Consider the following 14,465-nt stretch of genomic DNA (forward strand, 5'->3'; position numbering starts at 1 on the left):
AAAAATGTAGCGGGTTTCCTCTTTAAGACCGAGTTAAAATGACCATGTGTTTGACATCCAATAGCCGATGATTATTACATCAAATTGCTCTAGTGGTGTCGTTAAACAAAAACAAACTTCTTCCTTTTTGAGTGCTTGGTGATTAGCAGATTTATTTACAGTAACAACACAAGTGTATGACTTGCATATGTATGTAGAAAGTCGAGATCGAGGGCACAGATTTTCTACGGGTTCGGGGTATGCCTCAAGATTTACTACCGTGGGCTACATATGATCACCATACAGCTCCTACACAATTGTACTACAGTGTTTTTTAGAAGCTCTAATATATCCTAAACACGAAACTGGTAACAGACTACTCATTTGTCACCAGTTTTTGAGGGTACCCTAAAAAAAAATTCTCCTTTTTTTGACATCGGGCCATAATTGCACCAAAATACTCACATTCATATATCAAATAAGACCCAAATTAAGTATTTGGTTATAAAACAAATGATACAAAACAACTCAACTGTCTTTATGCAATGCCCTTTATTGAGTACCAAAATAAAAATAAGCCATGTTCTCTCACCCATGGTATTAACTTGTAGTATGGGCCTAAAATATCTTTCAATAATGTAAATCAATGCATAGATCTAATGGGTTAGCGCCGTTTAGTTTTTGTCTGTATAGAAATGTTTTGGGTTTTGTTGTAATATGTAATATATAAATTAAAATGAAAGGGGCTGTTTCAGAACTCATTACCAGGTATATGGGGTCGAGTGAGCGAGGCAGGGGACAATTTGTTTATTTATATGATGATTTTGACAACCAACATATTAAAAATGTAAAACTATTTAAACCATGATGCATAGAAAAAACGATATCCCCCACCTGTTACCGGCCACGGTCAGGCTGCTGGTGCTCCCTTGCACCTGCCAATGAAGGCGGTCCCTCCTCCTTCCCACCCCCACCTTTCCTGTCCTGGACAGAGGAGCCAGCCAGGCCAGGCATGCGCTACAACAGCTTGCTCTGAATGTGCACGTAAAGCCCTATGACCTGACCTGACCTAAGAAACGATATGGCAGACCCATCAGACATGAAATAATAATTACAGTGTCTCTCCCTCCTGCCACACACACCCCTCCCCCCACGCAATCAATTCTGAAAGAGCCCTAAGAGAACATTATCTGTAAATGTACAAAATGATGTAAGTTAATGTTAAATAATATATAAATTATTACAAAGCGTAACAATACATTGCATACCGGTCCTTTAACTAATCCTAAAACAATATGTTATAAATAAAATAACAAAATATCAGTAACCAAATATTATGCAGACATCCAAAAGAAACTTTACATACATAACATTTAAATAATTTGATCAATATTGTTGCAAATCGAAAAGAACCAATTTAGAAACCACCTTACATGTATCATTGTGACCTTTAGATGTTGAACTTCATGATACTTTCATATCCTACCATTACCATTTGTTGGTTTTCTATAATACAATTTCAAGCCTTGTAAAATTTCTTTTGGATGTCAGTATAGTCTGGATATATGTGTTAATATAAAACCTAATTCCCATAATATTTAAATACATGTAGGTACATGTACCATACTAGTTAATGTAATAACAATTGTTGTTTTTCAAAAAGAACGAAACTCATCATTTTTCTTCATCTTAAAATGATATGTAACTACATCAAAGCAAACATTTAAAAAATTTGTATTATTAAAAGAAGTTCATATTTTTCCAAATCAAAATTATTATCTTTCGAGATTTTTTCCCAAAGTTTCTTATTAGTGTTTATTTTATTGCATTGTATTGTATTTTATTACATGAAATGAGGCTTATTCGTTGTTTTTTGTACAAAATATAATTAATCAGTTTTAAGCAAAGAATCATTCAGTTTGTGTTAGTCGTGCCTAGTGTAATTCATTTAACTGAATGATCCATTACCTAGGTATAAAAAAACAACTTGGAATTCAGGGTATTGCAATACATTATTATTTTACCACATTACCTCCATTTATAAAATGGATAAATTAACATAACACCAATGACTAGAATAACCCACACTAAAATAAGATCAAAATAAACGTTTTGGTTCTTGGGCATCAAACTATTTAGTTTAAAGTTTATTTGTTGGAATTTAAGACTATCATAATTTTCAACCTTGCAGCATACAAACCAAATACTAAAGGGAGGTGGGGGTTAGAGTTGGTGGAATGGAAGGGAGATAAATGTCAGCCTATGATTTTAAAAGAAACAAAATTTATCTAGCAAAATCTACATTTTTATATACACTTGTAAGAAAGGAAGGGGGATAGCAAAACAAGAAATACTGATAATTAGAAATGGCCCATTATTTCTTAGTTCCAGTTTAGTGTGGATTTGTTCAATCTGCTTCCCAGTCGGTAAGGTAACTGTGTTATGCAGGTGATACCTATCTCAGCAAACAAAGGGTCTTATTCCATACCAATACTCCATATATATGGACCGTACCAATATTTCATATATATATGGGACTATCGGTACAGAATAGGTTTCTAGGCTTGCAAAGATGATGGATTTCATGGTCGTATCTCAGTTGACTTCAAACCCTTTGTTGACTAAATGTTTCTTTAAAGACTAATTTCTTTCCACCACATAATAGTTTTATACCCCATGGTTAATACAATAAATTGAATACCCATATTTTATGTTTCTGGGTGGGAGGGTTTAAATAGTAAAAAAACCCACCCAAAACCCCACAAATATTAAACCATGTAAAAATCCATTTTGATCGTAATACAAATATTTCAACCACTCTCATTTAATTACCAAATTAGAAGTCCCATCGACATAGTAAATTTATATAGTTCTAACAGGCAATAATACAATCATATTGTCCAATCTAATGTTTATCAATAAAATTGCCTCATCTACAAAGTCTTGTTCTTCTGGCTTGAAAAAACATAACCTAAATATATCACATTTTTAAAGACTTGTGGTAACTGACAAATGCAAGATTTAGATTTTTGTTCATTCAATTAAACAAAAAATCATTTCTCAAACACCTTTCAGACCCAAGGACAATTTAACCATGCTTGATGTCGATTCATTTTAGGTCAATTATCATAGACTAAAACAGGTTATTGTTCGGGATGTAAAAAACCCAGAAAAATTATCATATAGAATAAGAAATTGAAATAGCAGATGTGTGGCATGGATGATGACAAGAAAAAAGCACCTGTCACAATTAAAAAAAAAACGAAAACCCTCAGACAAGACCTGTACAGTACTGCTTTCATTTGACACTGAAATATGTCAATTAATTATTATTTGTCCAAGTGAATGAATTCTTATTAGACTTCTACTGTGGAGATAAATAATTATTCATTAAAAAAAGTTATTATTGTATGTGAAAATAATTACAAAATGACCTAGAGTGTCACAAATTTAATTTTATCATTAACATATATATATTATTTACTTATTGACAATTGTTTAACGTCGTATCATATGATTGAATGAAGTCAAACAAACCTTGCCAGAACAGTTTGCAGAATGTTATAAACATACAGGTATTTCAATTCAGATTTAAAAAAAATGAATATACAAAACTTATTGATGTCACCATGTTATTAAATAATTGTTGACTGTATTTTGGGCTATAATATCATCATCAAACACAAATACATATCTATTTGATGGTTAGGAAAAGTAAGGTAAATAAGCACCATACAAAACTTAGAGAATTAGAACCTTCTGCATCCAGGTAAACTTGTGTTTCAACATCCCAATACAAACAAAAGTTAAAATTTCTACGTCCTAGGACTCTCTCCAATATTGATCATCAGTCTTCAGAGCTTACAGAAGGCTATTTCAAAATTCAAATATTTTCAACTCAACTTCAGGGCATAGAGATGCCATAGAAACAATCTATTTCAGCTTTTTGTTAAAATAATTCCATAACATTTGTGCCATAGCGTTCATGTTAAAATTCATCAACCGGACCCTCTGTAAAGCGGAATTCTCTCAAAACGGGACATTTTTCATGGACCCTTTTTAAATATCAGTATAGAAGGGAACCTCTCTAAACCAAATACCTCTTTAACTGGACTTTTTACTTGGTCCTGAGGGTGTCCGGTTTAGGGGAGTTTCACTGCACAAGTTTATATATGTACTTTGATGCCATGTTTATAAAAAAACCCACTTGTTTTCGGGGTAGAACATTTTGTATGTTTATTACAGCCCTGTCTTGCATCTGACTTGTTGATTTGCACAATATGTTACAAATGGTGACAAGACTTTGTTACATTAATGCAGGACTTGAATTTAATGGCAGCCATGTGGCAAACTGCCCCAGTGCCTTAGCAATATGCCCCAATGCCCTGAAAATTATTTTGCAATTACTAATTGGTCATCATACTCAAACACAATCAGTCTAAGTCAAATGGCCTTGACCTCTAATTTGCCAAATTGAGGCCTGTTAAAGCAATTCATGTTTGTTCATAGTGCAAACACATGAATTTGTTTAAGCTGTAATTGCATTACAGTAAAAAAGAAATTTATTTAGATAGTGCAGGGATCAAATCAAAAAGCTTGAGATAAGCATAATTGTTGGTGAGAATTGTGCCATAGGACTCCACCTCAAGGTATTCTAGTATCTCAAGATTACAGAAATCGAAATAATGAAGTTTGACTCTATTACAGATATCAAAAGCTAGGGCTTTCAAACACCATATCCAGCCTCTTGAGTGGAACTCAAGGGAAGATCCTCAGTAATATATTTTATATTACTATTTGCATGAAAAGGATCTAAACTGGATCAAATAAAAATTGTTAGCAACTGAAGCTTTTCTTAACCAAACAAAACATAACAAAGTTTAAAAAAACCACAAACAAAAACCCCAACAAGTGATATGTTCACAAAATACACCAGTTACTGTGGTTCATATTCAACCATTTAGAAGTCAGAAGACTGGGAATATCAGGTGGTAATCGCAAATATAAGTATATCACAGAGACAGACAAACTCAATTTGTATGTCAATCTCACAGAGATGACAATGAAATAGGAAACAAATTGAGTCTTGATTACTCTGGATTACCAGGGCCATAGCTAGGACTTTCTGTTTTGGGGGGGCAACGGAGTAGTTAATAGTCTAAAACTCTTTAAACGGTTAAGAAGAGAATTTTCTTTAAGTTTCTATGACTGACACACACACACACACACACACACACACACACACACACACACACACACACACACACACACACAGCTACAGCCCTGGTTACTATGTGATTTTCAGGGACAGTTTTGGAACAGTATTACAATCTAGAATTCTGGAGAGAAAAAAACATGAAGATCTTCATCTTTGTTTCTAGTAATTAACTGTACATGTCCAAATGATAGCAAGTAATATATTCTTTTAGCCAACTCATTTTTCTTTTATTTTATTTTCTTATTTTTCTTTCTTTTAAAAAAAAAAAAAAAAAACCTAAAAAATTCCCTTACCCTGTAGCAAAAGAACTCACCAAAGCATAATGCTATGTCAGAAAATTCCATTCAAAGCAGAAACTGCTCTCATAAATTTTATGAATTATTCATCTTCATTATTTCTATTTTTCACAACAGGTGTTCACACGAACACCACTATAAATAAAAATCTGAATCTGCTGAGAGTTTTAAAGAAATGTTTTGTCTGATTCATGATTGTTGTGATTCACTTTTCAGAGTCGGCTGCTTGAACGCCAGAAGGTATAAGTGTAATACCGGGAACACTGTCTTCATTACTGTTGGATGGTTGCGATGTTTCAGAGTTTTCTTTCAAAAGTTGTACTTCATGAATAAGTTTCTTAATCCCGACCATCCACTGATTAACCTGAAACACAGAAGAAAAACATTATAATAATAAATTTAATAATCATAAACAAAAACAAATCTGCAATTTATAAATATAAGAAAATATTCTTGTACACATGTGAACATATGTGCAGCCATGTATATATGATTAGAATTTAGAAAGGTAGTTTATTCACGATTCTAGATTCCCATCTATGGGGAATGCTAAAAGTGTATACCTACATACCGTAGTTTTATCCAGGCTTTCTGTGGGTCCGAACATAGATCCCTTCCCAAAAGAAAGTGGCACAAAAATTTCCCAATAATTTATAATATCTGTTCTGATAAATTTATTTAATAGTGGTGTTCAGTGGCCTGAAAACATCTCAAGTATGACTCACTTGTGTTAATTTTCCCAAACCATCGGACTTGGGACCCTGGCTAAAAATCCTGGATAAATTCCTCAAATGCTTCAAAATTCTAGTGTCACAAATATATATGTTAATCAAGTGGTATGTTCAGCGAAGTGGGATGTAACATCTCGGTTAACTGGGTGTCATATAATTATACAATAATTTGGAATACTTTAAGTGTCCCTTATTTCAGCCATACTAATTCTCAATAAAATTCCCACATCTGCTCAGTGTAAGCAGTCATTCACTAAATATTCAAATGCAATTTAAAGTTGAATATAGCGAAGATATGACATTATTAATTAGCCAAAAAGCTAAGAAATAAACTGTGTGTCGTTTGTAGCTTTTTAGCTAATTGAAACCTGAATTTGGCTATCAATTTTCTGGTCAAAATCCACAAAATGCTATTAATTTTTGGCATCCAAATGAAATCGCTATAACCTCAGCAATGTGATCCACCATCAGCACCTGGTGAAGTCGTTGTGCTTCTGTGAAATCCTCATCCTTCAAAGCTGGAAGAGAAAATCACAACTCGGAGTTATCTATCAACATAACAGTTCAAACTTTAAAATATTTCTTTAAACCAATATTTATTTAGTAATACATGTACTATATTACAGGCCTCGGTGGTGTCGTGTTTAGCCCATTGGACATGAGACTGGTAGGTACAGGGTTCGCAGCCCAGTCCTGGCTCCTACCCAGAGCGTGCTTTAACGACTCATTGGGTGTAAGACCACTGCACTCTCTTCTCTCTCACTAACAACTAACCCTCTGTCCTGGGCCCCGTTTTACGAAACGAACGTAGCACTAAGATCACCTTAAGTGCTTAAGGTACCTATGCGTTTAAGGTGATCTTAGCATTAAGATCGCTTCGTAAAACGGGGCCCTGGACAGACAGCCCAGATAGCTGGATATAAGCATGAAAATAAGTTGAAATAGAATGTACTACATTCATTTTGGGAATTAATCAAGTTTCAAGCTTAACCACACAAACACCTTAGCATATCAACATTTTTATGTGTACAAAAAACATACATATATACTCTCCATTCCCCTTAACATGTACATTAAAATTATATGGCCAAGGATATTTGTATCTGAACTGTATATCAAAGGTTGTGGTATGTGTTATCCTGTCTGTGGGATGGTACATATAAAAGATCACTTCCTACTAATGGAAACATGTAGCAGGTATCCTCTCTCAGACTATATGTCAAAATTAACATGTTTGACAGCCAATAACCAAAGATTAATAAATCAATGTGATTTGGTGGTGTCGTTGAACAAAACACATTTTGTTTTGGAGGGTTTTGGTGGGGGGTTTTGTTTGTTTAATTTTTTAAAGAAGAAGCTGGCAATATTTCACTCCCAGCTAACATACAGTTTGTATACTTGTAAAAATGTTGATCTCTGTGATCTCTCCAGAACAGGGGTTGTTAGTTAGAAAAACAGTTTGTGTATGGCCCTTCTCCTCACTGAGCTATGTATGTATGAATGAATGAATGTTTAACAACACTCCAGCATACACTGAGCTATGTTTTATCCTGATGGTATAAACCACTATGCTATTGACAGGGAATGAGAAACCAGCCTTGGTGGCACAATGGTTAAGCCATCAGACTTTGTATGAATGAATGAATGTTTAATGACACTCCAGCATACACTGAGCTATGTATGAATGAATGAATGAATGTTTAACAACACTCCAGCATACACTGAGCTATGTTTTATCCTGATGGTATAAACCACTATGCTATTGACAGGGAATGAGAAACCAGCCTTGGTGGCACAATGGTTAAGCCATCAGACTTTGTATGTATGAATGAATGAATGTTTAATGCCACTCCAGCATACACTGAGCTATGTTTAAACCTGATGGTATAAACCACTTTGCTATTGACAGGGAACATGTAAATGAGAAACCTGCCTCAGTGGCACAGTGGTTAAGCCATCAGACTACAGGCTGGTAGGTACAGGGTTCATAGCCCGGTACCGGCTCCATCCCAGAATGAGTTCTTAAGGGCTCAATGGGTATGTGTAAGGCCACTATACCCTCTTCTCTCTCACTAACCACTAACCAACTAACAACTAACTCACTGTCCTGGACACACAGCCCAGATAGCTATGGTGTGTGCCCAGGAGAGCGTGCTTGAACCCCATTTGGACATAAGAACGAAAATACTTTGAAATGAATGAATGTAAATGAGAACATATACACTGTCTCACACAATGATCACCTGATATTCCTGCTAATGGGTAGTAGCCGAATGCTGGCTTCTATTATTGCATCTCCAACAGCTGTCACAATCAATACAAATCATTTGAACTGTGAATAAAGTCTAATAACTAAACCACGTGTGCTAGACTGCTATTAACGTCAAACAGAAATATATATGTATATCTAGAAATACATCATGTGATCAGAATCGAACATGCGGCAATGGGAAAGGAATGCTTAACAACACTACTGCATCTTGTTTAATTAATGGCTGCTGGGTGTCAAACTAAAGTATGTTAATTAATAATATTGTGCACGAACATTTTCTCAATACAGACTAGAGCTCATTGATTTATTAATCATCAGCTGTTGGATTTCAAACATTTGCTAATTTTGACATATAGTCTTAGAGAGGAAACCCACTACATTTTTCTATCAGTAGCAAGGGATCTTTTATAAACACCATCCCTCACAGGATAGCACATTACATAGTCTTTGATATGCCAGTCATGGAGCACTGGCTGGAATGAGAAACAGCCCAATGGGACCAGCGACGGTGATTGATCCCATACCGACCGCACATCGGGCAAACGTGTCACCCTTCAATACAGTGTTAATAGTGAGTCACAGTCCCAGAGTGTCTGGTTAAACTGGTAAACACTGCAGAACATTTTAACTATAATGATCTTACCTTTAGTAAGGCAGCCTAGATGAGCTTTGACAGTTTCTGATAAACTGCCTGCTGCCCACATTTCCTGCATAACTGTTATTCTTTTGGTGATGTCTTCTAATGTCCGTACCTGATAACAGAATTCATATCATAAATTTAAAGTCTAGAAAAAGGAAGAGAGTATTATTTAATAACATCCAAGCATACTGTTCAGTCGGTGACTCATAACACAACACATGGCCTTGAGGAAGGAAGGAATGTTTTATTTAACGACACACTCAACATTTTTTTATTTACGGTTAAGAACCACACAGATATTGAGAGAAGAAACCTGCTGTCACCACTTCATGGGCTACTCTTTTCGATTAGCAGCAAGGGATCTTTTATATGCACCATCCCACAGATAGGATAGTACATACCATGGCCTTTGTTACACCAGTTGTGGAGCACTGGCTGGAACGAGAAATAGCCCAATGGGTCCACCGACGGGGATCAATCCTAGACCGACCTCGCATCAAGCGAACGCTTTACCACTGGGCTACATCCCATCCTACAGAGTGTTGAGAAGCAAGATGCCCACTGTTACCACATGCATGGCTACTTAATTTGACGAGCAAATCGTCTTTTACATGTATTTAGCAATATAGCAGTAATCAGGGATATTTTGAAAACAAAAAAACAAGGGCAACCTAGATGTGAATTAATGATTACCCTTTGGAACCCTCCCACCCTCATCCTTCAAATTATCACCTGTTAATGGGCTAGCCAATGACTATAAACTGAACCTGGATGAAAAAAGATTGTTTTGTGAAACGACACCACTAGAGCACATTGATTTATTAATCATCGGCTATTGGATGTCAAACATTTGGTAATTCTTGACATAATACTCTGAGAGAGGAAAGCCACTACATTTTTCCATTAGTAACAAAGGATGAGCCTTGATGATTACTTGATGTTACCTACCTGTAGTCTATCTCTACACCTTTCTATACAATGTTTTAGTCCGTCGTCAATGTATTCACTAAGTTCAGTCTCACTGCTGACCCCGAGCCGCTGCTGAACACTGTTCATTGTTTCACACACTGGCTGACGGACAGCCACACCGGGGTGGACCACCAAATCCTCCTTGGGGTTGGGTAACAGGGTCGGTATAACAACCGGGAGAGGTTCGGGGGTGGAAGTATTCTCAGCAGGCGGCAGGATCTGCACATTCGCAAGCTTGGGAGGACCTTCAGCTGGGTTTAGCACGTTTGCTGAAAGTGCAAAATACAAACAGTAATTTTATTTTCAAATGTACCGGTAAAACACAATTTTGGTGAATAGACAAGTTTTGAAGGAAACTTTCAAAATGACTGGAAGACATGACTCTTTAAGACAGTGGAAGATTTTAGTCAATGGTACATGTATAGTTCAAACCAAATTGTTAACTACGATAAATTACTCTCCTACCTTTAGTTACCGTTAGATTTCCCCAAAAGTTTGTCCAAACACAAATCATGAAAGAAAACCCCATTACAGTGACACAGATTCCACATACGAGAATGTAATGATGTCACCGATATCGACTTCGCAGAGATTGTATAGGACAAAATACATGCCATTTTGATTGTTTATGGAATACTCGTCAAGAGGAATGGGTTGATATGACGTAATCTAACAATGTCATGACATGTGCTAAGATATAATGCACTCATCATGACGTCAGACTAATTATGTCACATACTTACTAAGGAGGCTTCCACAAAAAAGCAAAATGGCCAACAGCAGAAAATTGCATATATTTTGCCCTAGTAGATGTGATCTTAACAAAGTCGATATACAATGCAGTGATAGAAATAATAAGAATTTTTCACTAGTCTGCCAGACAAATACATCTAGAAATCTACTTGTCCACCAATATTTTCTCGTTCAAATAAATGGTTTGTTTTATTCGAGTACAAGGATGATGTTTTTGATTGCTCAAAATAAAACTGCATTCAACATTTTTATTTGTCCACTGTACAACCATTGAGGTACATTTTGTTTGTCTGAGCAGATTTTTACTTGTCAGGACAAATGGACAAGTGCTTGTTTCGAACGCTACAATATAGGTGATACTATTTCAGTCTAATATGTGGAATCTATGCAACTAATGTTTTTTTTATGATTTGTTTGGACAAATAGCAGAGAAAATCTAACGGCAATTAAAGGTAGGAGTATTTATCGTAGTTGTTAAAAATTTGGTTCAGAATTTATGTTGTTAGGCCATTTGGACCAGTCACAGGTTTTTTCTTCATTTTTTGGAAGAGGTCAAATGAACAAAAACAAAAATCGTAAAATTTAATGTAATCTACAGAAAGGTGATTTGCAATGATTTTCTCAAGTTGGTAAGTTGTAGAAAACTAGAAGTATATCATGAGTAGCTTCTGCTGCTTCCTTTAACTAAAAACAAAGAATGAACAAACATACGGAAAGTTTATATATCAACAAGCCAACACATACCTCATCTGTGGTTATTAGGTGTCTAACTTATTTTAGACACTTGATTTTGAGAAGAAACCTATTACTGCCACATACTTAGTAACTACTCTGTCAATCAGCAGCCAGGAATCTTTTATACATGTACACACAGGATTGTGAATACCTTGACATTTGATAAAAATTGTGTATCTATAGTGGAGCAATAGCTTCAGGAAAAATAATCCTTAATTTTGGTCAACCACTTTTAAAAATAAATTATTGAACACTTTGATGTATTTTATACTAACCTGGTGGTGAAACTGTTGCATTGGAGTTTGAATTGGAACTCAGTGGATATGCAACTCGCTTATTCAGCATGTTTCGTCGAGGTGTTGTGGTAGTGATGGGTGCTTCAAACCCAAACATGGGGGGATCATTCCACCCACGGTCAAGGTTACCTTAAAGGAAAAAAAACAACTATTTACTATGCAAAGTTGCATTCAACATACACATGTAGCTATCTTCTGAAGTTTGCAACTTTGAATTTCAGAATATGCAGTGGTTTACCAAATGGCAGTATGCATGAAAAATTGTGTCCTGCAAAATGGAGGCTAGAATGTCTTATTTTAAATGGCAATGGCATGTTTGTTAAATATCAACTTTGTAGAGGATCTCATCCTCTGACCAAATATGTTCATTTATTAATCATCGGCTATTGGATTTCAAACATTTGGTAATTTCGACTGTTAGTCTTAGAGAAGAAACCTGTTATATTTCTTCATTAGTAGCAAGAGGTCTTTTATATACACCAGGCGACAATATTTCGAAATCTGAGGTAACCGGAAGTCCCACATCCCACACATAAATAAACTTCTTGTAATCGTGAAGTTTGCAAGTTTTAATTTCTGAATTAAAACAGGTCACGACAAAACCGATTTGCGGTTCGTGTAAAATTTAATTTTGATTAACCGACACACGAACAGAATGGCGGTTCGCATGAAATATTGTGCCCTGTACACTATCCCACAGACTGGATAACTGGCTTGAACGAAAAATAGCCCAATGGGCCCACTGACAGGGATCGATCCTAGACCAACGCTTCATCACTATTTTGGGGTCCACCTAGTGCATAAAGTTAAACGTATCCAGCACAATATTTATTATTGTGATGTTTATTGCTGTGCCGTAACAACAGATGTCAAAATACAGATGTCAAAATGTTAAAAAACGGACTGTAGATGTTTACCTTGGTGAACTATAGTCCACATTGGACTGTCTACTCAGTCTTATGCCTGGCAGACAAATATAATTTAATATTGTTTTAAACCTGATCATGCATTTTCAAACCCGATTTTTTGACGTAACAAACAATTTAGGATCTAACAAAATTTCATTAAATAATATTGTAATTTGCAACAAAGTGAATATTATTTAAAATCCCAACACTGTTATTGGAAACAACTTCGATTTTAATAGTTAGGCCTATCTGTCAACTGAATCGAAATGACAACAAATCAAACACAAACTACAAGCAAAATCCCATAATTATATCGCTTCATGCCGAGGTCCTAGTTCTTGAGTTGATGTCAGTCTCAACTCTGCTTTAGCCGGATGGAGTAACAGTTACAGTAGCGAGCCACTTTTTATTTTACAATAATAATAATCAACTTATGCACTTACCTGGCCTGGCTGCCATTTCTAAGTTGTAATTTAAACATAGAGTTCGAGTTACACGTAGCCTGACTAAATGTTAGAGGTCGAGTTCAAGTCAGACCGAATTAGAGTAATCTATACTATTCAAAATAAGTAAAGGCCATTCAAAAACACATTTAGCCAAAAGCTGTGATATGTAGGGTCTACTATCCTGTCAGTGGTGCATATAAAAGATCCCTTGCTACTAATGGAAAAATGTAGTGAGTTTCTTCTCTTAAGTCTATGTGTCAGAATTACAAAATGTTTGACATCCAATAGCCGATGATTAATAAATCAATATGCTCTAGTGGACGTCATTAAATAAAACAAATGTTTTACTTTAAATTGGAATCCATTATTATTTATCCATGATGTTTTTCAGTTACTTTTCATTTCATTTTATTTTATAAATATAGTAAAACTCCTCAAAACCAGACCCTCTTTAAATTGAATTTCCTTCAAAACTGGATGCTTTTTTAAATTAACAAATATAATATACCCTTTAAAATCAGACTTTTTACTTGGTCCTGTCGGTGTCAGGTTTAGAGGTGTTTCACTGTATCTATCTTTTTGGGAGAGTGGGTGTGGTGTAGGGCGTGGTGTAGGGCGTGGCAGTAGGGCTTTATTGTCTCAATAAATTAGTTGGTTAATTCATGCAATGAGCTATTGTTTGGTGGGCTTTTGCCATTACACCAGTGGTCTTAGCATTACAATTTTAAAGTATGTGCATAAAGTTTGCATTAGGCCTACATAATTGCTGATGTGCCTCATAGGCAGATATTGTCCATACAACAAATCACATTCCATTTGAAAATGTCTTTATCAACATAATTTGCTTTATTCCCAAATAGGGAAGGGTTAAATTAGGTTTAAAATGATTACGACTGCAAAGTGTCAGTAGTGTGACAGATGTTTTGTTGGACAATGTCTTCAAACAGACACACCACTTCGGAAATAAAGCAAAGTAGGTTCTAATAGGAAACAATTATGTAATGCAAGATACATGTATTTTTGTATTTCTCCATTTCCTCAATTCCATATTTTCAAGAATTTTAGCAGTGGGGTCTAGACTGTGGTGACAGAGATGAAACCTATAGTCCCCTCCGGTAAAGTACTAACAAGCCTTATTCACAATGGCAATGTTCTGTAAACTGAATTAATACTGGAACATGTTTTTTTGTGAATGCTCATATTACAACATGCTTTAAAAAAA

At 35.4% G+C, this 14,465-nt stretch overlaps 1 protein-coding gene across 1 annotated transcript; it reads right to left on the minus strand.

Annotated features, from left to right (window-relative positions):
- Positions 1-1,406: 1,406 nt before the first annotated feature.
- Positions 1,407-13,322, minus strand: LOC121374405 (steroid receptor RNA activator 1-like). The gene is made up of 6 exons (XM_041501506.1): positions 13,241-13,322; positions 11,869-12,018; positions 10,085-10,374; positions 9,140-9,248; positions 6,672-6,742; positions 1,407-5,857 (listed from the first exon to the last, which is right to left on the minus strand). Exons 1-6 carry the CDS (start codon positions 13,254-13,256, stop codon positions 5,699-5,701), a joined length of 795 nt encoding a protein of 264 aa, XP_041357440.1. The 5' UTR covers positions 13,257-13,322; the 3' UTR covers positions 1,407-5,698.
- Between the last annotated feature and the right edge of the window lie 1,143 nt (positions 13,323-14,465).

Source organism: Gigantopelta aegis, chromosome 6 (genome assembly GCF_016097555.1).
Source record: "Gigantopelta aegis isolate Gae_Host chromosome 6, Gae_host_genome, whole genome shotgun sequence".
In the NCBI taxonomy this organism is placed as follows: Eukaryota; Metazoa; Mollusca; class Gastropoda; order Neomphalida; family Peltospiridae; genus Gigantopelta; species Gigantopelta aegis.